General features: G+C 41.5%; 1 protein-coding gene across 1 annotated transcript in view; it reads left to right on the top strand.

The window, feature by feature from the left end:
• The window catches only part of SNX16 (sorting nexin 16), a 72,227-nt gene extending 51,698 nt beyond the window's left edge, over nt 1-20,529 (top strand). The window contains exons 7-8 of the mRNA XM_030215995.1: nt 1,986-2,102; nt 18,651-20,529. Of these exons, the coding sequence (XP_030071855.1) occupies nt 1,986-2,102; nt 18,651-18,753 (220 nt within the window). The 3' untranslated portion in view covers nt 18,754-20,529. The remainder of the gene's footprint in view (nt 1-1,985; nt 2,103-18,650) is intronic.
• The last annotated feature ends 755 nt before the right edge of the window (nt 20,530-21,284 follow it).

Below are 21,284 nucleotides of genomic sequence, written 5' to 3'. Positions count from 1 at the left end.
GAAAGTAAACTCTTAACTTATTTTTTCCAGCACCCTGTTGCCTCCAATTGTTAGGCTTCTAGATTTAGGAGCATACATCTAGGAACATAGCCAAATACATTTTCAAATATAACAATATAGAAGACTAAACTCCTTGAACATTGGCCTTCATTTTTATAATAAGGCTGCAGACATTATGTCAGAAAACCAGCAAACATTTTCTACTTTCTCCTAGTATCAGGGCGTAGCCAGCAGCCCATTGTTGGGGAGGCCACTGGGGGGGGGGGGCACCATTTCTCTCCACTTCCTCTCTTTTCTCCCCCTCCCACCGTGAAAAAAATGTTTACCATTGCTGACTTCCCCTTGTGCAAATAAGTCGGTGGCGTGCTTTCCAGCATAAACTGAACATGCACAAGGAGCGCTGGCATTGGCGGCTGGAAAGCATGCTGCTAACTGCACATCGGGTGAAATTCAAGCTGCAGAGCTCTTCAGCTGGTGGGACTTGGGCATTCCTGCCAACTGTTCGGGGCACTGCAGTTTTGGGTTGGGGGGACCCAAGGCCCCCATCCCAGTGGCTATGCCACTGCCCAATATATGAAAGATTTTTGTTGTAAAATCTTCCAAAATTGCTTCCAGAAATTAAGATGGCGGCCCTACTGTGCATTGTGGCTTGCACACCTACTGTAACTAAATAACCAATCAGCAAATTTCCCTGTCTGCATCTGCTTCTGCAGTGGTTGGTCATGACCATAGCCATATGATTGGTCTTGCTGTACTTCAAAACGACTCCTTTTGATGTTTCACTTCAACAGAGCATGTTGCCTTGGCCTGCAGCACCCCAAATGCGTGCCCCACTCTTGAGTGCAGTCTTCTGCCTCTAAAGTCAGTGTGTGCTGCAGAACCAAGACTTCTGCACTTGGCCTACCACGGTTGTTGATGTAGCATTTCAAGGGCCTTTGCTTTCATTCACCACCTTCCAGTGTACTTGTAACACTGTAACACCAGCCCCCTCAGCAGCCTGCTGTATACACAGCTCTCTTATATTTGGATCAGCTTGGCACACTGCTGTTTCAGGTGCCACCCTCTCAGCTACCCAGCCTGGTTCCCTTGCTGCTGCCGACGTCAGCTTACTCCTTTGGGATGTTCCTGTTGAATTTTTAAAGGGACAGCATCACATGAAATTATAAAATGAAAATGGGGGAAGAAGGAAGAGCAGAGACCCTGGGGGGGAGGGGGGGGGGTTACACACTGAGGGGAAAAGGGAAGAAGTCAAGGGAGATGTGTGGGTAGAGGAGTTGAACAGACAGACATGGGGAAGCCATTGCTTGCCCTGGGCTTGGTAGCATGAAATGTTGCTACTATTTGGGTTTCTGCCAGGTACTTGTGACTTGCTTGGCAACTGTTGGAAACAGGATACTGGGCTAGATGGACCATTGGTCTGACCCAGTATGACTATTCTTATGTTCTTATGAGCAAGAAGGGATAGTGGAGGAGAGGAAAGAAAAATGGTAGATAAAAAGTAAAGAATCTCAAGGGAGGGGGAAGAAAACTGGGTGATGCTGTGGAGAAATGGGAAGGAGAAGCTGGAAGCAGTAAAGGATTAATTTTGGGAGACAAAAGAGAAGGAGGAGAGGAGAGATTATGGGAGAAAAGGTGGTGGTTTTTATCTAGGCCTGCTGGTGCTTTTGAAATGTTATGTTGCCCTTTTTTAAAAAAGATTTGAGATCTCACTGCTCTTCTGCTAAAATGTTTAGTTTGTTATGGACCCAGCATCTGTGTTCAAAATAAAGTCCTAGAAAAATAAATTATTTTTTTCCACTAATTTCTCTTCCATTTTTGTTATAATACACACTACTAAATTCTCATGAACAATAAAATACAATAGTAACTGAAAACAAAGGCCCCCAAACATCCATATGGGCTAAGTGCTAATTTATTGACAAGCAATGTATTCATATCGCAACCTTTATGTACTGCATCAACCATCCTCCTCTTATTCTCTCTAGGGAGATGTCTTCAGAACAGGTGATGACACGGAGGCTGTCGAGACAGGAGAGTGAGTGCAGTGGAGAGGTGGAGTCTTCTGTAATAGAGGCAGATCAGGAGGCCTCTGCTGATAACTGGTAAACTAAAATTAGTATGTTGGGGCTTGTGAACGTAGATAAACTAAAAGATTGAAGGTCAAATGCTTTGTTAGTTTTGTAGACTGTAGGAACATAACTTGGTGGTGTTGTGTACTTCACTGGGGATACTCTTAGTTCTTTATTTGGCAAGAACTTACTGCTGCTCCTCCTCAGTTCTTTTCTATCTTTGACTCTGATTCCTCAGCTGTACCATCAACTCTCTGCCTGACCTTTTTGTTCCTGCTTCTGGAAAGGCACCTCTTATCCTTTCCCTGTCCTTTGTAAGTACTCTACTAACAGTTATTCCTTGAGCAGTTATATTGATATCATCTCTAACCTTAAGGACCAAGAATTTTATATAATTGTATTTTTGGTAACTCAGCACATACATAAGAAAATTGCAGGTTCTTGGAGTTTACAGGAAGTTGTGCATCATCCTTACAATAACTGTAAAGTCACTTCAATTTGGCTAATTCCAAAGTTGGCCTAGTTGAAATATCCCTTTTCTAACACAAATATACAGTGCTAAAAGAGAAAATGACTTAAGAATGGCAAGCTTTTTTTTCCATATATAGCTGTGTCTTCAGCTTGTGAAATGAGGAAATGTGACTTACGTTACATCTGGCAACAGATGAGTCCATGAAGTGTAGGCTATGTCAGTCTACCAGCAGATGGAGATAGAGGATAAAGGCTGAACTCTGTTATATATAGGATGGCGGCTGCAACAGCTTTGACACCTGAATGGCCATGCTCGGAGGGGCTGATGCAGAAAGCTTATGTGGTTTACAGCGTGCCCTTAACGAGCCGTTTACTGGCTGTTGGGCTTGTGCGCTGTTGTGGTAGACATCAGTGCACAGCATATTAAAATGCATGCTGAATAGCTGATTAAGCTACCCCACAGCACCCAGAGCTGTGTGCTTTGAGCTGATGTCTACCACAGGAGCTCAAGGTCAGAAACCTACCACCAGTTTTGTGGCTGGCATTGAGCTTTTGCAGTCTGCATTGGCCCTGTCTCCTCCTCCTGCCCCACCACTGCAATATATGTAAAAAGAAAATCCTATGGCACACCCCCTCCATTCCTCACTCAGGAAGAAGCTATTTCCCTGGCGTCTAGTGGCCTGACTGAGACCAGACCAGTCAGCCTTTCTCACTCCCTCCTGCCCACCCAGAATTTTAAAGACATTTTCCTGGTGTCTAGTGTGCAGTTCTGAAAATGGTGCACTAAACTCCTGTAACTTCTGGGATGCACTGGGTGGTACCAGTCTGCCATACCGTGAGGCTTACAGCATCTCCCTCAGAATGTGCACATCTGGATTCTGGAAGGAACTGTGGTGTTAGGCCCTGGGCCTAGGATCGTAACTGCAATGGCTAGACTAGTTAGATTTATTTCATATACTGCTTGACTTAAAACAATAAGAACACAGCAGTGCACAATAATAAAAGAGAAAAACAACAGAGATAATTGTTTAGTCGATTTTTTTTTTTTTTATCGTGTGTATATTGTTCTCCGCTTAGAATGTCAAGAGAATGCGAACAATAAACATACATACACGTGTTTGTATATATATAGTGGAGAAAACACCACGTATTTCTGAACAAAGCATGGTGGTATAGCACAAGAGAGAAACTGCTTCCAACTGAGTTTTCTTCATGGTGCAAGATGCCTACATGCCCTTTAAACCCATCTTCTATGAGTATTAGGGAAATGCATAAGAGCACACAGCATATGAGATCAATCAGTGACAAAATATACGGTTAAAGATTACCAAGTAAGTTACACAGTTATCTTTAACCAAATATTCAGAAAGCTGCAGCTTGGACTTTTGAAAATATTAAAAGCTGTTTCAACTAGACTTGACTGGATAAAGGCAATTGGATAGCACTGACTATTGATATTATTTGGTTATCTTTAAGCCATTGCCCTTTAATACCGCCAGTCCCTCCCACATGGTTGGTTAAATTCTAACAGTACAAAGTTTTGCACAATTTTATCTAGTTAACTTGAAGTTAACTGGATAAATCATTTGAATAGTAGCCTATGTATATTTTGTTTTTTTTTTTAGGACTGTCTCTGGAAAAACTATACATGTTCCTGTAGCAGATCTCAAATTACATGGAAGTATTCTATAAACATGCCAAACTCAATTTTTTTTTTTTTTTTTTTTTTTTTTTTACAAAAAACTTGGCTAAGGTTGATAATTTGACACTGCATTTTTAATACCATGTACTCGGGGAGGAGCTTTTCAGTTTGACCTTTGGCCAGTCAAGCAGAAGTTACTCTACAATGATTGCAAAGCACTTGAGTCGTCCTTATGTTGGTAAAGTGTTATAGAAGTGAATCAAATAAATTAGTTTGGTTTTCAAATTCCACCACAGGCTTAGGTTGTTTCAAAAGAAGTTTATTTTAAAGCATATTCCTATACGTAAGAAAAAGAAGACAGTACACACACAGATGGGTGAACTTTTAAATGGTAGGCTCATCTTCACCTACTGCCCAAGGCAATGTTTGATTCACTCCCATCATGAAGAAAGCCCTCACTTCTTAGGGTAAAGAGTATGCTGGATCTATTGCTGTCATTCATCCTAGTCTTCTGTCCTGATCCTGGTTGCTGAGGGTATAGAGATGTTCTAAATTAGTGTATGTGAGAAAGTCTAGTGGAAGGTTATACAGATTCAAATGGGCATTTCCTAACTGTATTGTCAGCTTGACTTGGGTGTTTGTCTCTAGTTTCTTATTGAAAAAAAAAAAAGAAATCCATGGTCTCCTTTTATATTGATTTTGCTTTATTGCCCCATTTGTCCTGTTCACAGAAAATTATTGGCTTACAATTTTCATTAGCGTTGACTGTATTTAGGATGTGTAGCTTTGTTGAATGCTCCAGTTTTTCAAGGACAATGTCAAGCTGATTCATGTACCTCTTCCTCCCCCATTTTTAGAAATTGTCCATTACCCATTTTCTACATGCTATCAATGTGAAGGTGAGGGAGGTCCTTTTCTGATAGCGCTTACACCACATTATAGTAACAGATTCTAGATCTCAAATTTCTATCAGAAGCGCCTCCAGTTTGGCCTGCAGGAGGTCACATGACTAATCAAGGAGGCAGTATTTAAACAGTTTTTCAAAAATCTTCGCCATGCTAATAATTACTCTTTAATCACAAGTGTGGCTTCTGCTTGAGCTGGGGGCCGTGCTCAAAACCTAGCACCGAGTAGCATACATGTTAATTTATTTACAAAAATATTTAATCCGCCCATCCAAAACTCTGGGCAGAGTACAATAAAACAAACATAATAAAATCACATAAAACACCAATAATACACTCAATAAACATAAACAGAACCTTAATCTTGAGGCCCAAGCCTCCCACCAACTATACTTCAGAAAATGCTCTCTGAAACAGCAAAGCCTTTATCTGTTTCTTAAACGCTGCCGAAGAAGTCGATTGTAGTACGTAAAGAGGCAAAGCATTCCACAATTGAAGTCCGACAACACACAAAATTTGCATAGGAACAGAGGGAACAGACAACAATTCTTGATCCTGCAATCACAAGGATCTTGTAGGATAATACTTCTGCAGCTTTTAAACCATAGCATAAGGAGCCTCGCCATTCAGTGCCTTAAAACCCAATACCAGTAGTTTAAACTGAATCCAACAGGCAATGGGCAACCAATGCAAGTTTTTTTTAATGTGGGGTAATATGCTCAAACTTGCTTGCTCTAGTAAGCAGTTGGGCTGCAGCATTATGTGCCACCTGCAGAGTTTGCAACACACTGCGCAGTAATCCACATTAAAAGGTGTTTCGATAATCAAAGTGTAGTAACATACAACTTTGCAAAACCGTATGAAAATTCTGCTCTGAGAGAGAACCTTGTAACCAAGTCACCAAATGCAGTTTAAAAAAACACTGCACGAATCACCAACCCAACATGTGTCTTGATTGACAAAGTAGTGTCTAAGGTCCCTCCTAAACACCGAATAGAATCCGACAGTGGCACAAAAACAGAATCCAAATAAAGGCCCAAAAAAGGACAAACCTCATCCACCCACGACAACCACAAAATCTGTGTCTTTGCCACATTCAAGCTTAATCTGTTCATCCTTAACCAGGACTGAATTGTACAAAAATGAGATTCCACTAACTGAACACTGCTGTATCTGGAACACGAAAATAAAATTGTACCTCATCAGCACACAAGCAATAACAAACACCCAAAACTTTGCAAACCAGCAACAAACAAAAACAACAATTAAGACAAGAAACTTGCAGTACTTCTGAAGTCAGTCATCCATGCTGACTTTGAAGAGCCTTGTACTACCTAAAACGTCAGGGCTTCCAAAAAAAGATGGAAACCAGACCAAAACCTTTCCAGTAATCCCAAATGATTTAAACTGACACAACAGCAGCTCATGATGCACAGATTCAAATGTGGCTGCAACATCTAAGGAAATCAGAACCAATCACCACGATCAAATCCAGCATGAATATCATCCAGCGTAGTGAGCAATAATGTTTCAGTACTATGCCGCATACGAAATCCAAATTGAAAAGGATCCAACAAGGAGTGACGCTCTACAAAATCAACTAACTGTGACCACACCAATTTCTCCAAAACTTTTGCCAAAAAACCTAGATTCGAAATTGGATGAAAATTCTCCACACAATCAGTTTTCAACAAGGGCTTCTTTAACAACGGCCAAACCACCACTTTCTTTACTACAGCCTCGTCAAACATCCGATTAACAAGCAACGCAATAGATGGCGAAATAACATACTTCAGTGCTTTCAACAATCCTGTAGAACACACGTTTAATGGGCTGTTAATAATTCTTTAAAGACTGAACTACTCACTCTACTTGTATAACATCCACTGCCCTAAACTCCAACCAACACGTGGAGACATTGCACTCATCTTCAACATCATCATTTGGAAATTACCCTACAGGGCCTCTCCCATTTTAGATTGAAAATATTCTGCTAACTGCTGACACGGTGGCAAACTGTTTATATTAACTGGTGGAGCAACTAAGGATTGCACTATTGCAAATAACTCTTTTGACCGAGACCAAGATGAGCAGATAGACGCAGTTACGTTAAAGGAAATTTAGTGAGGCAAATAAATTTAGGCAACGCAATAATAATGGGTGATTTTAATATAGACTGGGTTTTATTTATTTATTTATATCATTTATACCCCACATTTTCCCGCCACTGGCAGGCTCAATGTGGCTTACAACATTTAGGAAACAAACAAGAAAGTACAATAAAGTGAAAGTGATATGGATGGCGTCAAGTTACAGGGGTAAGACAAAGTAATTGAGTTCACAAGATCTTTATAGGGTTACAGTAACATCAGGGCACGCAAGGGGTAAACTTCCTCTACGAAATAAAGGACAGCTTTATGGAGCAGCTTTATGGAGCCGACGAGGGAAGGAAAAATTCTAGACTTAGTCATTTGTGGAGCACGTGATCTGGTACGGGAGGTAGCGGTCCAGGGGCCACTTGACAACAGTGATCATAACATGATCACCTTTGAAATTTGCTTTCAAAAAGGTAAACATAGGAAGTCAAATATGTTAGTGTTTAACTTTAAAAAAGGAACCTATAACAAAATGAGAAGAAAGGTAAAAAAAAAAAAAAAAAAACTTAGAGGAGCTACTGAGAGGGTAAGAAACCTACAACAGGCGTGGATGCTGTTCAAAAACACCATCCTGGAGGCCCAAGCCAAACATATTCCACATATCAGAAAAGGAGGACGGAAAACCAAACGACAGCCAGCGTGGTTAAAAAGTGAGGTAAAGGAGTTCTATTGGAACTAAAAAGGAATCCTTCAGAAAATGGAAGAAGGAACCGAATGAGGAAAATAAGAAGCGACATAAGGAATGTCAAGTCAGATGCAAAGCGCTGATAAGAAAGGCAAAGAGGGATTTTGAAAGAAAGATAGCGTTAGAGGCGAAAACTGATAGTAAAAAATTTTTAGATACATTAAAAGCAGGAAACCTGCAAAAGAATTGGTTGGCCCGCTGGATGACCGAGGTGTAAAAGGGGCAATCAAGGAAGACAAAGAAATAGCAGAAAAACTAAATGAGTTCTTTGCTTCGTTCTTCACCGAGGAAGATTTGGGTGGGATACTTGTATTCGAAGCTGAAGAGTCGGAAAAACTTATTGAAGTATCTGTAAATCTGGAAGACATAATGGAGCAGTTCTGCAAACTGAAGAGTAGCAAATCTCCTGGACCAGATGGTATTCACCCTAGGGTACTGATAGAACTAAAAAATGAGCTGGCAGAGCTACTGTTATTGATTTATAATTTATCCTTAAAATTGAGCGTGATACTGGAAGATTGGAGGGTGGCCAATGTAACGCCGATATTTTAAAAAGGTCCCAGAGGAGACCCGGGAAATATAGACCGGTGAGTCTGACGTCGGTGCCAGGCAAAATGGTAGAGACTATTATCAAGAACAAAATCACAGAGCACATTCAAAAGCATGGACTAATGAGACAAAGTCAACATGGATTTAGGGAAGGGAAGTCTTGCCTCACTAATCTGCTGCATTTCTTTGAAGGGGTAAACAAACGTGGACAAAGGTGAGCCGGTTGATATTGTGTATCTAGATTTTCAGAAGGCGTTTGATAAGGTCCCTCATGAAAGACTACAGAGGAAATTAGAGGGACATGGGATCGGGGGTAGGTCTTACTGTGCATTAAAAACTGGTTGAAAGATAGGAAACAGAGAGTAGGATTAAAAGGTCAATATTCGCAATGGAGAAGGGTAGTTAGCTTGGTCCCCAAGGGATCAGTGCTGGGACCTCTGCTTTTTAACATATTCATAAATGACCTAGAGATGGGGGTAATCAAATTTGCAGATGAAACAAAGTTATTCAAATTAGTCAAATCGCGGGAAGATTGTGAAAAACTACAAGAGGATCTTACGAGACTGGGAGACTGGGCTTCTAAATGGCAGATGACTTTTAATGTGAACAAGTGCAAAGTGATACATGTGGGAAAGAGGAACCCAAACTATAATTGCGTCATGCAAGGTTCAGCGTTGAGAGTCACGGACCGAGAAAGGGATCTAGGTCTCATCATTGATGATACGTTGAAAACTTCTGCTCAATGTGCTGCTGTGGCTAGGAAAGCAAATAGAATGTTGGGTATCATTAGTAAAGGGATTGAAAACAAAAATAAGGATGATATTCTGCCATTGTATCGCTCCATGGTGCGACCGCACCTCGAGTATTGTGTTCAATTCTGGTCGCCGCACCTCAAACAAGACATAGCGGAATTGAAAAAGGTGCAGAGAAGGGCGACAAAGATGATACAGGGGATGGGACGACTTCCCTATCAGGATAGGCTGAAGAGACTGGGGCTCTTCAGCTTGGAGAAAAGGTGGCTGAGGGGAGATATGATAGAGGTCTATAAGATAATGAGTGGAATGGAACGGGTCGATATGGAGTGTCTGTTTACGCTTTCCAAAAATACTAGGACAAGGGGGCATGTGATGAAGCTGCAGTGTGGTAAATTTAAAACGAATCGGAGGAAATGTTTCTTCACTCAACACGTAGTTAAACTCTGGAATTCGCTGCCGGAAAAGATGGTTAATTAATGCAGTATTTCTAGGATGGGCGGGACAAATTGCTTGTTCGGTGACAGGGTGCTGGGCTCGATAGACCCTTGGTCTGTCCCAGCATGGCGATACTTATGTACTTAAGCTGCTTGAACAATATGATCTTCAAAATAAGCCCGTTTAAGTGTAATCACTGCCACAGCTCTTTTTTTTTCCCCCAGTTCCCACTTTTGCACCCGCAACTCCGACAAATACCACAAATGATGCACCCGATGTCAACATTCATACACCCGCACCGGGGCCAGTTTATCTAAAGACACCTGTAAGGACTTATGCCACCATTCAACAACATCCCTTAAAGGTTTGCCCGATAGATCTCCAAATTCAGAACTCCACTGCTAATGTAAATCCTGCAGCTGAATATCATGCTAACCTTGCACCCGTATAACAGAAGCACCATTCACTTCTAGATCCCGCACAGTCATGACCCAGGATACCAACTTGTGATCTCTACTGGCAACCCAGCGGTATTCAACATCTCGATAAAAGAAACCAAGTTCTGACGCATAGCCCCTGGAGCAGTGCAAATTAACACAACATTAATCGCAGAAGACCTGAATAATAGAGATTCCACAGCACGATTTAAAAAACTGTAAGCCACCTGCAACTTCAACTATGTCTTAGAAATAATCAGACTCTTCCCCCCCCCCCCCCCCACCCCCCACACACACACCTTCCCCTTGAGGGCTAGAAAATCAGCATACATAGGAGAAGTTAATTGGGCTACTATAACTGCATCAGAGTCTAGCAACCAACTTTCCATAAAACATAATACATCAAAACTGAAATCGACTAACAAATCATATATAATCTGCACTTTATTATGCACAGAACGTGCATTAATCAGGACTACCTTCAACTGACTCCCACTCACCCCCATCCCTTCCCCTTACTAATTCCTTCTCAATCTGTACTGGTACAACACCCTTTCCCGCCCCCTCCCCTTTTTCCAAACTCCACCCAAATCTCCATATCGCCCCTGACCCACTACAAGGTGCAAAACACAATTCCCAACCAACCACCCATCTTTAAACAGTCACCACAGGTCCTAATGTCTCTCTGGAACTCTTCAGGACTCACTATGGGGCGCTCACCTTCTGCTTGCGCCTTACACAGGCCGCTGTCGCGCTGCTCTGCAGCTGAGACCCCCCCCCCCCCCCCTCGATGTCAGGGGGCAGGAGTCCAAAGCTACAGCAGACCAGAGTAGCAGCAAAGAATTTGGGGTGGAATGGGTAGTTAATATGAGCAGAACGTTTAGAGGGCTCTAGCACAGCTATCAACGTGTATACCAAAGATGACCACAAATTGTATTTAAATGTATTGAAATGGATGTTAATGAGGTTACTTGGTATTCCCTCTTAATGCTCACACAGCGCAGAAAAAAATGCTGGCCTTAGAGCTGAAAACTTTCCACCAGCTCGGAAGTGGCGTTGATGGTTTTGAGGAGAGGATTTCTACTGAATTTCTGATATTAATGTTTTAGAAGTGGAAGGAATCCCATGCAGCAGTGTGTGAGTCTGAGCAATTAAGTGAAAGCACGCACTAAGCACCTGTTTTCTGCATTAATATGTAAGCCTTTCAAAAATTTCAGTGCAAACAATTTTTGAAAGGCTTATATTTAAAGGCACAGAAGAATGGCACTGATGTGAGCTTGTACTTCCAGTTTTGCCTGAGCATGCTTACAAGAGGTGTGCTTACCTCAGCTTTTTTGTACATGGTGCAAGGCACGTTCCTCTCCCTTGCTTTTCAGTTCACTAGCTTGCATAAAATTTGAATGCCATTTGTTTTGAGCATTGGAGAGTTAGCATTTTTAATCCTTGTTTGACGTTGAGTAAAGAAGTGTTCATACCTGAACATAAGAGTAGCCATACTAGGTTAGACCAATGGTCCATGTAGCCCAGTATACTGTTTCCAGCAGTGGCCAAGCCAGGTCAGAAGTGCAAGGCAGAAACCCAAATTGTGGCAATATTCCATTCTACAAATCCCAGGGCAAGCATGTCTGTCTCAATAGCAGACTATGGACTTTTCCTCCAGGAACTTGTCCAAACTTTTTTTAAACCCAGATAGGCTAACCACTGTTACCACATCCTCCGGCAAAGAGTTCCAGAGGTTGACTATTTGTTGAGAAAAAAGTATTTCCATATAACTTCCTTGAGTGTCCCCTAGTCTTTGTACTTTTGGAACAAGTAAAAAAATCAATTTACTTCTACTTGTTCTACACTACTCAGGATTTTGTAGACCTCAATCATATCTCCCCTCATCCATCTCTTTTCCAAGCTGAGCCGCCCTAAACTCTTTAGCCTTTCCTCATATGAGATGAGTTCCGTCCCCTTTATCATTTTGTTCTCTCTTCTTTGAACCTTTTCTAATTCCAGTTTTTTGAGACATGGCAACCAGAACTGAATGCAGTAGCCAAGGTGTGGTTGCACTGTGGAGCGATAGAGGCATTATAGTATTTTCGGTCTTACCATCCCTTTCCTAATAATTCCTACTATCCTGTTTTCTTTTTTGACCACTGCTGCACACTGAGCAGAAGATTTCAGTGTGTTAATTTCTGGTATCCTGTTTTCTTTTTTGGCCACTGCTGCACACTGAGCAGATTTCAGCGTATTATCTACAACGACATCTAGATTTTTTTTCTTGAGTGCTGACCCCCAAGGTGGACCCTAGCATCAGATAACTTTGATTCGGAGTATTCTTTCCAATGTGCATCATCTTGCATTTGTCCACATTAAATTGTAACTGCCATTTGGATACCCAATCTTCCAATTTCCTAATGTCTACCTTCAATATTTCACAGTCTGCTCATGTTTTAACAAACTTGAATAGTTTTGTCATCTGCAAATTTGATCACCTCACTCGTCATCCCGATTTCCATATCATATGTAAATATGTTAAATAGCACCGATCCCTGCAGCACTCAACTGTTCACCCTCCTCCATTGAGAGGCATGACCATTTAATCCTACCCTCTGTTTTCTGTCCAATAACCAATTCCTAATCCACACCAGAACACTACCCCCATCCCATTTTCTCACGAGTCTCTCATGAGGAACTTTATCAAAAACTTTCTGAAAATCTAGATATACTACATCAACTAGCTCATCTTTATCGACATGTTTATTCACGCCTACAAAGAAATGAAGCAAATTGGTGAGGCAAGACTTCCTTTGGTTGAACCCAGGCTGACTCTGTCCCATTAAACCACATTTGTCTGTTTTCCGTAATTTTATTCTTTATAATAGTTTCCACTATTTTGCCCAGCACTGACGTCAAGCTTACCAGTCTCTAATTTCCCAGATCAACCCTGGAACCCTTTTTATAAATCGGAGTCACATTGGCCACCCTCCAATCTTTAGGAACTACGGACGATTTTAACGACAGGTTACATATTACTAACAGAAGATCAGCAATTTCATGCTTGAGTTCTCTGAGTAACCTTGGATGTATGCCATCCAGTCCAGGTGATTTACTCTCTTTAGTTTGACTCTGTACATCTTCCAGGTTCACCAAGATTTTTCTGTCCCTCCACATCATCACCCTTGAAAACCAATTCCGGTACATGCAGATCTCTTTCATCTTCTTCCGTAAAGACCAAAGCAAAGAATTCATTCTGTTTCTCCGCGGTGGCCTTGTTGTCCCTGAGCGCCCCTTTTGCTCCTTCGTGATCTAACTGTCCCACGGATTCCCTTGCTGGCTTTCTGCTTCTGATGTACCTGAAAAAGTTGTTACTGTGAGTTTTAGCCTCTGCGGCAAGTTTCTCTTCATATTCTCTTTTATTTGCCTTTATTAATGCTTTGCATCTGACTTGCCAGTGCTTATATTGCTTCTTATTTTCTTCATTTGGATCCTGTTTCCATTCTTTGAAGGACAATTTTTTTGGCTGTAATAGCCTTTTACTTCATCTTTTAACCATGCTGGCTATCGTTTTCTCTTTTTTTTCCATCTTTGCAAATAAGTGGAATGCATCTGGTCTAGGCATTCTTTTTAGCCATTTTCCTCATTTTATTATAGTCACCCTTTCGAAAATTAAATACAGCTACAGATTTCTTTTGTGGGTTCATCCCAGATGAAAGCTCAGACTTGATCACGTTATGATCACTGTTGCTCAGAGGACCCAACATCGCCACCTCTCGCATTATGCCCTGCAGGTCACCAAGCAGCAAATCCAAAATGGCTCCCCTCTCATCAGTTCCTGGACCAGTTGCTCAAGGAGGCAGTTGTTTATTACATCTAGAACTTTTATCTCCCTGATGTAACATTTTATCCAGTCAATGTTGGGTAATTGAAATCGCCCATTATTATAGTGTTGCCCAATTTGCCAGCTTTCCTAATACCTGTAAACATTTTTTCATCCATCTGTTAGTTCTGTCCCAGAGGACGGTGGTATAGCCCTACAAGAATACTCCTTCCTGTCACACATGGAATTTCTGTCCATAATGATTCCACGCTGCTATGATTCATGTGGAATGTTTTTATTTTATTTGACTCGATTCCCTCTAACATGTAGCGCAAACCCCCTCCAATTTGATCTTCTCTATCATTGTGATACAGTGTGTTCCCTGTTACTTATTTTTATTTATTAGAATTTTATTTGCCACCTTTTTGAAGGAATTCACCCAAGGCAGTGTACAGTACGAATAAATCAAACGTGAACAATAGAAAATTACAGCAGTAAAAATATTCAAATAACAATACAAAATATGACATAGAATACTACTTACAATGTCAACACAATACGTAGTAGTAGAACATTTTAATTGACAGTGTAGAGTATAAGCAAAGATGGATCATATTGATAGGTAACAAGAGTAAGAGGAGTTAGAAAGTAAGGTGACTGATTTAAAGAAAGGTGCACATGAGGTCAGAGAGATGGTTAAATATCTCAGCTAGGGTAGGAGTGGATAAACATGTCCTACTGCAGTATGTGCAGTTCGTGTCACTCCATGTGTGTGAGTGAGATTAACAAGTTAGTTACTTCTTAATTAAAGGCCTGGTTGAAGAGCCCAGCTTTCATCTACTTCCTGAAGTAGAGATAGTCTTGTGTTAAGCGGAGCCTTTCAGGGAGTGCATTCCAGAGTGTGGGGGCTACTCCGGAGAAGGCTTGCTTGCGGGTATTGCGTCGTGTAATGTTTTTTGAGAGGGTATGGTTAGTGATAGTTCTTGAGAGGACCTTAGTGTCTTTGGAGGTGTGTAGAGGAACATCATGTTCTTCAGGTACTCGGGGCCATTTCCTTTAAGGGCCTTGAAGATCATACATAGTTTTAAATGTAGCCCTGTATTGTACTCATAGCCAGTGAAGTTTTTGCAAAAATAATATGTGGTCACATCGCTTGCAACCTTCTATTAGTCTTGCTGCAGCATTCTGAATCAGTTGGAGCTGATGCAGGCCCTTTGTAGTCAGACTGTTGTGAGTGCATTACAGTAATCCAGTCTTGATGTTATCATGGCATGCACAATTGGGATAAGATTTACCTTGTCGATATAAGGAGAGAGGCAGCGTAGCTGTTGCAAATAATACACAGCTCTTGAAGGTTGCTTGGATTTGGAGAATCAGAGTAAGTGTTGAATCTAACTGTATTCCAAGGTTCCTGACGTGTGATTTGAGGGGGACTTCATACTTCCCAAAACAGATTTTGATGTCAGGTATGTATCCACTTGTGTTAGGGACCCAGAGAAACTTGGTTTTACTTGTGTTCAGTCAAAGTTTGTTGTGTTTAGCCCATTCTTGAATTGATGTTAGGTAATCAGTTTATTCAGGGCTGTGGGTAAGTCAGATTCAGTGGGTATGAGTAGCTGCACATCATCCGCGTAGATATAGAACTGAGTGTCCATTGACCAAATCAGCTCAGCTAGTGGCTTGAGGTAGATATTGAACAGAATAGGTGACAGTATTGATCCTTGTGGTACCCCACAGGCCAGTGCCCATGGTGGTGATGAGTTGCTGTCAAACATTATGGATTGTTGCCTGTCAGGATCTGAACCAGGCAAGTACTGTTCCATTGATACCTGTTTCTGTCAGTCATGCTAGCTTGATATCATGATCCACAGTGTCAAAAGCTGCTGAGAAATCTAGCAGTGCTAACACCAAGGCGAATCCTCTGTCTCTTTTTCTGTGAAGATCTAATAGGGCTACGAGGACCGTTTCTGTTCCATAACCGGGCCTGAATCCAGATTGACATGGATCTAGCCAGTTTCTCTCTTCTAGCCAATCATTTTTGAGTTGAACACAGACTGTTTGTTCTATAAGTTTCCCTAGAAATGGGATGTCGAATACTAGCTGGTGACTTTCAAGTTTGTCCTGGTCAAGGTTGTTTTTCTTCAGCAAAGGGTGAACCACAGCCCTTTTTAATACTGTTTGTAGTTGCCCATTAAAAAGAGAGGAATTCACAGTTTTTGTGGTTCCTTCTATTAGGCCTATACTTGCCTGCTGCACTATCTTTGAGGGGCAGGGGTCGAGGGAGCAGGTAGTTGGTCGAAGGTCTCTTAGGATTTTGTCAAGGCTCTCCTCTGTCACGGGGTTAAAAGTCTGTGTCTCAGGAGGGGGCAAGTTTGTGCACTCCTGGTTAACTGATTGGAGACTGTGTGGGATTGCCTGTAAATCCTGGCGAAGACTTAATTTTGTTGGCAAAGTTTGTAGCAAAATCATTGCAGTTCTGTTGTGGAGGTTTCAGTAGGCTGTTTACTATATTGAACAACTGCTTGGTTGAATTGACAGCCTATGCAATGCATCGAGAGAAATATTGTTTTTTGATTGCTATTAAGGCTTGGCAATACTTTGTCATGTGCTTCCTACAGTTTAGCCTGTCTTCATCCAGACAAGATTTATGCCAACTCCTTTCCAGTTTCCATCCTTCGCGTTTAAGGATCTGAAGTTCTGGAGAAAACCAACGTGAGCCATCTGTTAGTGGGGCATAAGACCTTTTTTAGTGGTGCTGTTTTCTCTAAGGTCTTGGGTAAGTGTGTGTTCCAAATGTCAACCTGTTCTGACAATGTAGTTGTCTTTTCATCCTCTAGGAAATTCTCAATGGTCAACTTTTTTTTTTGTCTCTGATCTCTTTCCAAACTCTACCATTTGTTTAATTAGAAAATGGTCTGACCTTCAATACTGTGATCCCAGAATTCTGGGATGTCAGCCCTTTTGTAGAGTACCATGTCTAGTGTGTGACCCTTTTCGTGGGTTGGAGAATTAATCACCTGTGTGAATCCTAGCACTGTCATTGTGTCCAGAATGGCAGCTGTGGTGGTATCTTGGGTTTCGATGTGTAGATTGAAATCTCCCATGATAACTAGCCTAGGGTAATTCAGGATCACTTGAGTAATCAGGTTTAGGAGTTCTTGCACAGATAATGTGGTGTTTGAGGTGCTCGGTATACCATGAGCAGCCAGATTGGTTTCTCTTCATCAAGCTGGATTAAAAGAGATTCTGATTCAGCTGGGGGATGGAGATTCTGCGCTATTTGATTGTATCCCGAATCTCTCCACCCCGTCTTCCTGGTCTGAGGTGCCGGGAATAATTTTGATGTGGCAGTGAGATCTTTTAAGTACTGTTATGTAGGTGTTTGATCTCTTGTACTTTTGCCTTCTCTTTGGTTGGTGGGATTCCCTAAATGTCCTGTTTCAATAGTATTCTTCAAGGATACTCATACTGAAACATGCGCTCCTGGGCAACTGTTGGCTTTTCGCCCCATTCTAGTTAAAAAGCTGCAGATTTCTCCTTTTTAAAAGTTAGCACCAACAGCCTCGTTCCATCCCGGTTTAAGGTGGAGCCCATCCTTTTGGAACAGTCTCCCCCTTTCCCAGGATGTTGCCCAGTTCCTAACAAATCTAAATCCCTCATTCCTGCACCATCGTCTCAACCACGCATTGAGACTTCAGAGCTCTGCCTGCCTTTTTGGTCCTGTATGTGGAACAAGGAGCATTTCTGAAAATGGAGGATCTGGACTTCAGCTTTCTTAGGTTTCTTTGGCTTCCAGAACCTCCCGCCCACATTTTCCTATGCCATTGGTACCCACATGTACCAAGACAGTGGGCTCCTCCCCAGCACTATCTAAGAGCCTGTCGGATGACGCGTGAGGTCTGCCACCTTCGCACCGGGCAGGGAAGTGGCCAGGCGATCCTCACGTCCATCAGTCACCCAGCTATCTACATGCCTAATGATTGAATCACCAACGACAACATCTGTCCTAGCCCTGAAGACTAAACTAGGTCCTGCTGTGCCTTCTAGAGGTTATCTGTTAATGTTGTAGGCTGTGGCAAAAAGTTCATGCTAACTCACTGATCAGTTTGCTCTTAATAACCTTTGCAAATATTCTACTTCCTCACATATTATTTCTGACCTAATTCAGGTCAGTAGTAGTGTTACCTCTCCAGCAGCCAAAAAACAGAAAATAACTGTCTTTTAGAACAAAATTTGAGCCTTGCTACTATCCTTTTTTAATGTTCTTTGGCTGTAAAGTTTCTACCTCTAGAGAAAGTTTGTTTAAAACTATGGGAAAAGGGTTGTATACTATGGAAACTAGTTGTTAATGCTTGCTTCTGTCTTCTTCCCTTCCCCCCCCCCCCCCCCCCAAAAAAAAAAAAAAAAGACTGAACTTGGTGCTCTCGTGCCTGCTAGAGGCTGTCTGTTAATGCTGTGGTACAAGTTAAAGTTTTAAAACTAGGGAGGAAAAGGTATGAAGACTAATTGAAAGTTTGCTTTTTTTATTTTTTTTAATTCTGCGTACTAATAACCTACAATTCCTCCTTTAAACCCCAAAGCATAGAGCAAAATAATGTTCACTTACGAGAGAAATGTCCTCTTCTCTCAGAACTTCTCAGAGCTCTTTTGAGACACACCCAGAGCCCTTAGCTTGTCAGCTTTGTGTGGATAGATGTGATATGACTGTAGTATAAAATGTTTGTTTCTTATTTTATTGTAGTTTTGAAAAAGATAATCATGAGTGCTGGACTGCATCTGCGCCTGAACATTCTGTGCCAGAGATTGAAGTAGCTGAAGTGGCTTATCCTGATGAAGAAGATTGAGGTTCAACAGCAAATGCCACTATTCTCAACAGTCTTGCTGTACCTGCTGGCTGCTGCTGCTGCAGATGATGGTTGATAAATCATAGCTAACTGCCATTTATAGCCAACATTGGGAAGGCACATGGTGAATGTTTACATACATATCATATAAATTATTGACATAGGAAATTATGCATTGCTACATTTGATTCAGCCTTATTTGGACTTCACATGTAATATATTAATAGGGCTAGGTGTATATAAGTGTGTAAATCCTTTAATATCATGCCTAAATGATTGTGTTTGCCACTGTATAATGGCAAGAAACTGTGTATTTAATCACCCCTTACCTTACTTCACACCTGGGCTAGCAAATCCAATTTTATTTTTGTTGACACATGGAGGCTTTCTTTTATGGGTGGTTTTTGTATTATGCAAATGTGTAAGAAGCTGAAACACTATTTGGACCATGAGGTTCAAAGATGGTCAGATTTAACTCTCTTCTGTTTTTAAAGCAGCACTCCTACATCATTTTGTTCAAAATAGACTTGTTTGTTTGATGCTTGTGCTGGTCTTATTTCTAGGCCAAATTTTTTTTCTCTTACCCCCCTCACCCTATAGCAACTATTTTATTTCTTATGTTTTTACATTATTGTGAAACCAGAGTGTAGTTTTTCTTTATAGTCATGGCCCCTCCTTTTTTTTTTTTTTTTAAATAAAGCCTCTTCTTCTGGACCCGTACTTTAGACTTTCTCAAAGAAGCAGTGGCAATGCCTATGTTTTCTTGCATTTGTCCCAGTGTATAGGGATTGAGGAGCACTCAAATATTCCTTTATCTCTCTTGGGCCCTTTTAATAAGCTACGGTAAGTACTAATGTGTGCTTCCCACAGGTTAAAAGGCATGATTGCGGGGCACACTCGGTCATCCCTCAGTAGCTTTTTGTTTGTTTGTTTTTTTTACATGTGTGCACACTATTTTCTAGCACTAAGGGTTTGTTTGGAGGCAGAGAGTGGGCGCAGCTATGCTGATCAGTTTGTGGGCATTGCTGCCTACAAAATAGGTGTCTGTAAGCGCTCACATGCTAATGGGAAAATGGCCTTTATTATGGAAATGTCAAAATGGGTTAGTCACCGGCAGTGCTAAAAGTGGCCTTAGGCTTAGGGTGCAGGAAATACCAACGCCGGGGATAGTGCAGGCCTGGAACTAGCAAAAGAATGTCATTGTCGCTTGAATTTTGAAATTGTATGAAAATGTCTCCTCGCTAAACTTTGTGTATATAACTGAAGAAAACAGATCTCTTCACAGGTGTATAGTATAGGGTAATTCAGTGCAGGATGATTGGAGCTGTCAGTTCTAGAATCATAAACTTGACTCTTCAGGAATTTAGTGACTGGACATAGTCTGAATTCAGAAAGGGTTCAGTTCATACACTGAGTTTGTGCTGTGCAGCGCACTTTACTAGGCCAAAAATAATTGGTCCAAGCCAAGTAACTGAACCTTGAAATAGAGGAGGCTTGGACCCTGGATCTAAATAAGACACAGAGTATTAAGAAACACACTAGTTTGACTGGATTCCAGATTGATTTAATATACCTAACCAGATAAGTGACACTGATTTTCAGCGCTATTGTGTGCGCACAATGATGCTGAAAGCTTTGCGTGACCTAGCGCATTCTGGAAAGTGTATTGGTGGTCAGAGGCAGAGCTTAAAGTTATCTGGGTACCTGGACATAGAGAATGACACGGGGATGGGGAACTGCAGTAACCGCAGGGATGGGGACAGAGCCCACAGGAAGTCCCCGTGTCATTTTCTAGTTGGAAAGGTAGAGAGTTATTATAGCTGCTCGTTGTTATTTATACACAACAGTTGCACAGCATATTGTTTGTTTTTATACTTTAATAAAAAAGATTTAACTATGAAATCATACAGTGGGGGAAATAAGTATTTGATCCCTTGCTGATTTTGTAAGTTTGCCCACTGACAAAGACATGAGCAGCCCATAATTGAAGGGTAGGTTATTGGTAACAGTGAGAGATAGCACATCACAAATTAAATCTGGAAAATCACATTGTGGAAAGTATATGAATTTATTTGCATTCTGCAGAGGGAAATAAGTATTTGATCCCTCTGGCAAACAAGACCTAATACTTGGTGGCAAAACCCTTGTTGGCAAGCACAGCGGTCAGACGTCTTCTGTAGTTGATGATGAGGTTTGCACACATGTCAGGAGGAATTTTGGTCCACTCCTCTTTGCAGATCATCTCTAAATCATTAAGAGTTCTGGGCTGTCGCTTGGCAACTCGCAGCTTCAGCTCCATCCATAAGTTTTCAATGGGATTAAGGTCTGGTGACTGGCTAGGCCACTCCATGACCCTAATGTGCTTCTTCCTGAGCCACTCCTTTGTTGCCTTGGCTGTATGTTTTGGGTCATTGTCGTGCTGGAAGACCCAGCCACGACCCATTTTTAAGGCCCTGGCGGAGGGAAGGAGGTTGTCACTCAGAATTGTACGGTACATGGCCCCATCCATTCTCCCATTGATGCGGTGAAGT

The sequence above is a fragment of the Microcaecilia unicolor genome, chromosome 1 (assembly GCF_901765095.1).
Source record: "Microcaecilia unicolor chromosome 1, aMicUni1.1, whole genome shotgun sequence".
In the NCBI taxonomy this organism is placed as follows: domain Eukaryota; kingdom Metazoa; phylum Chordata; class Amphibia; order Gymnophiona; family Siphonopidae; genus Microcaecilia; species Microcaecilia unicolor.
Note: the sequence above shows the minus strand (reverse complement) of the source record. Positions and strands in the feature narration are given on the sequence as shown.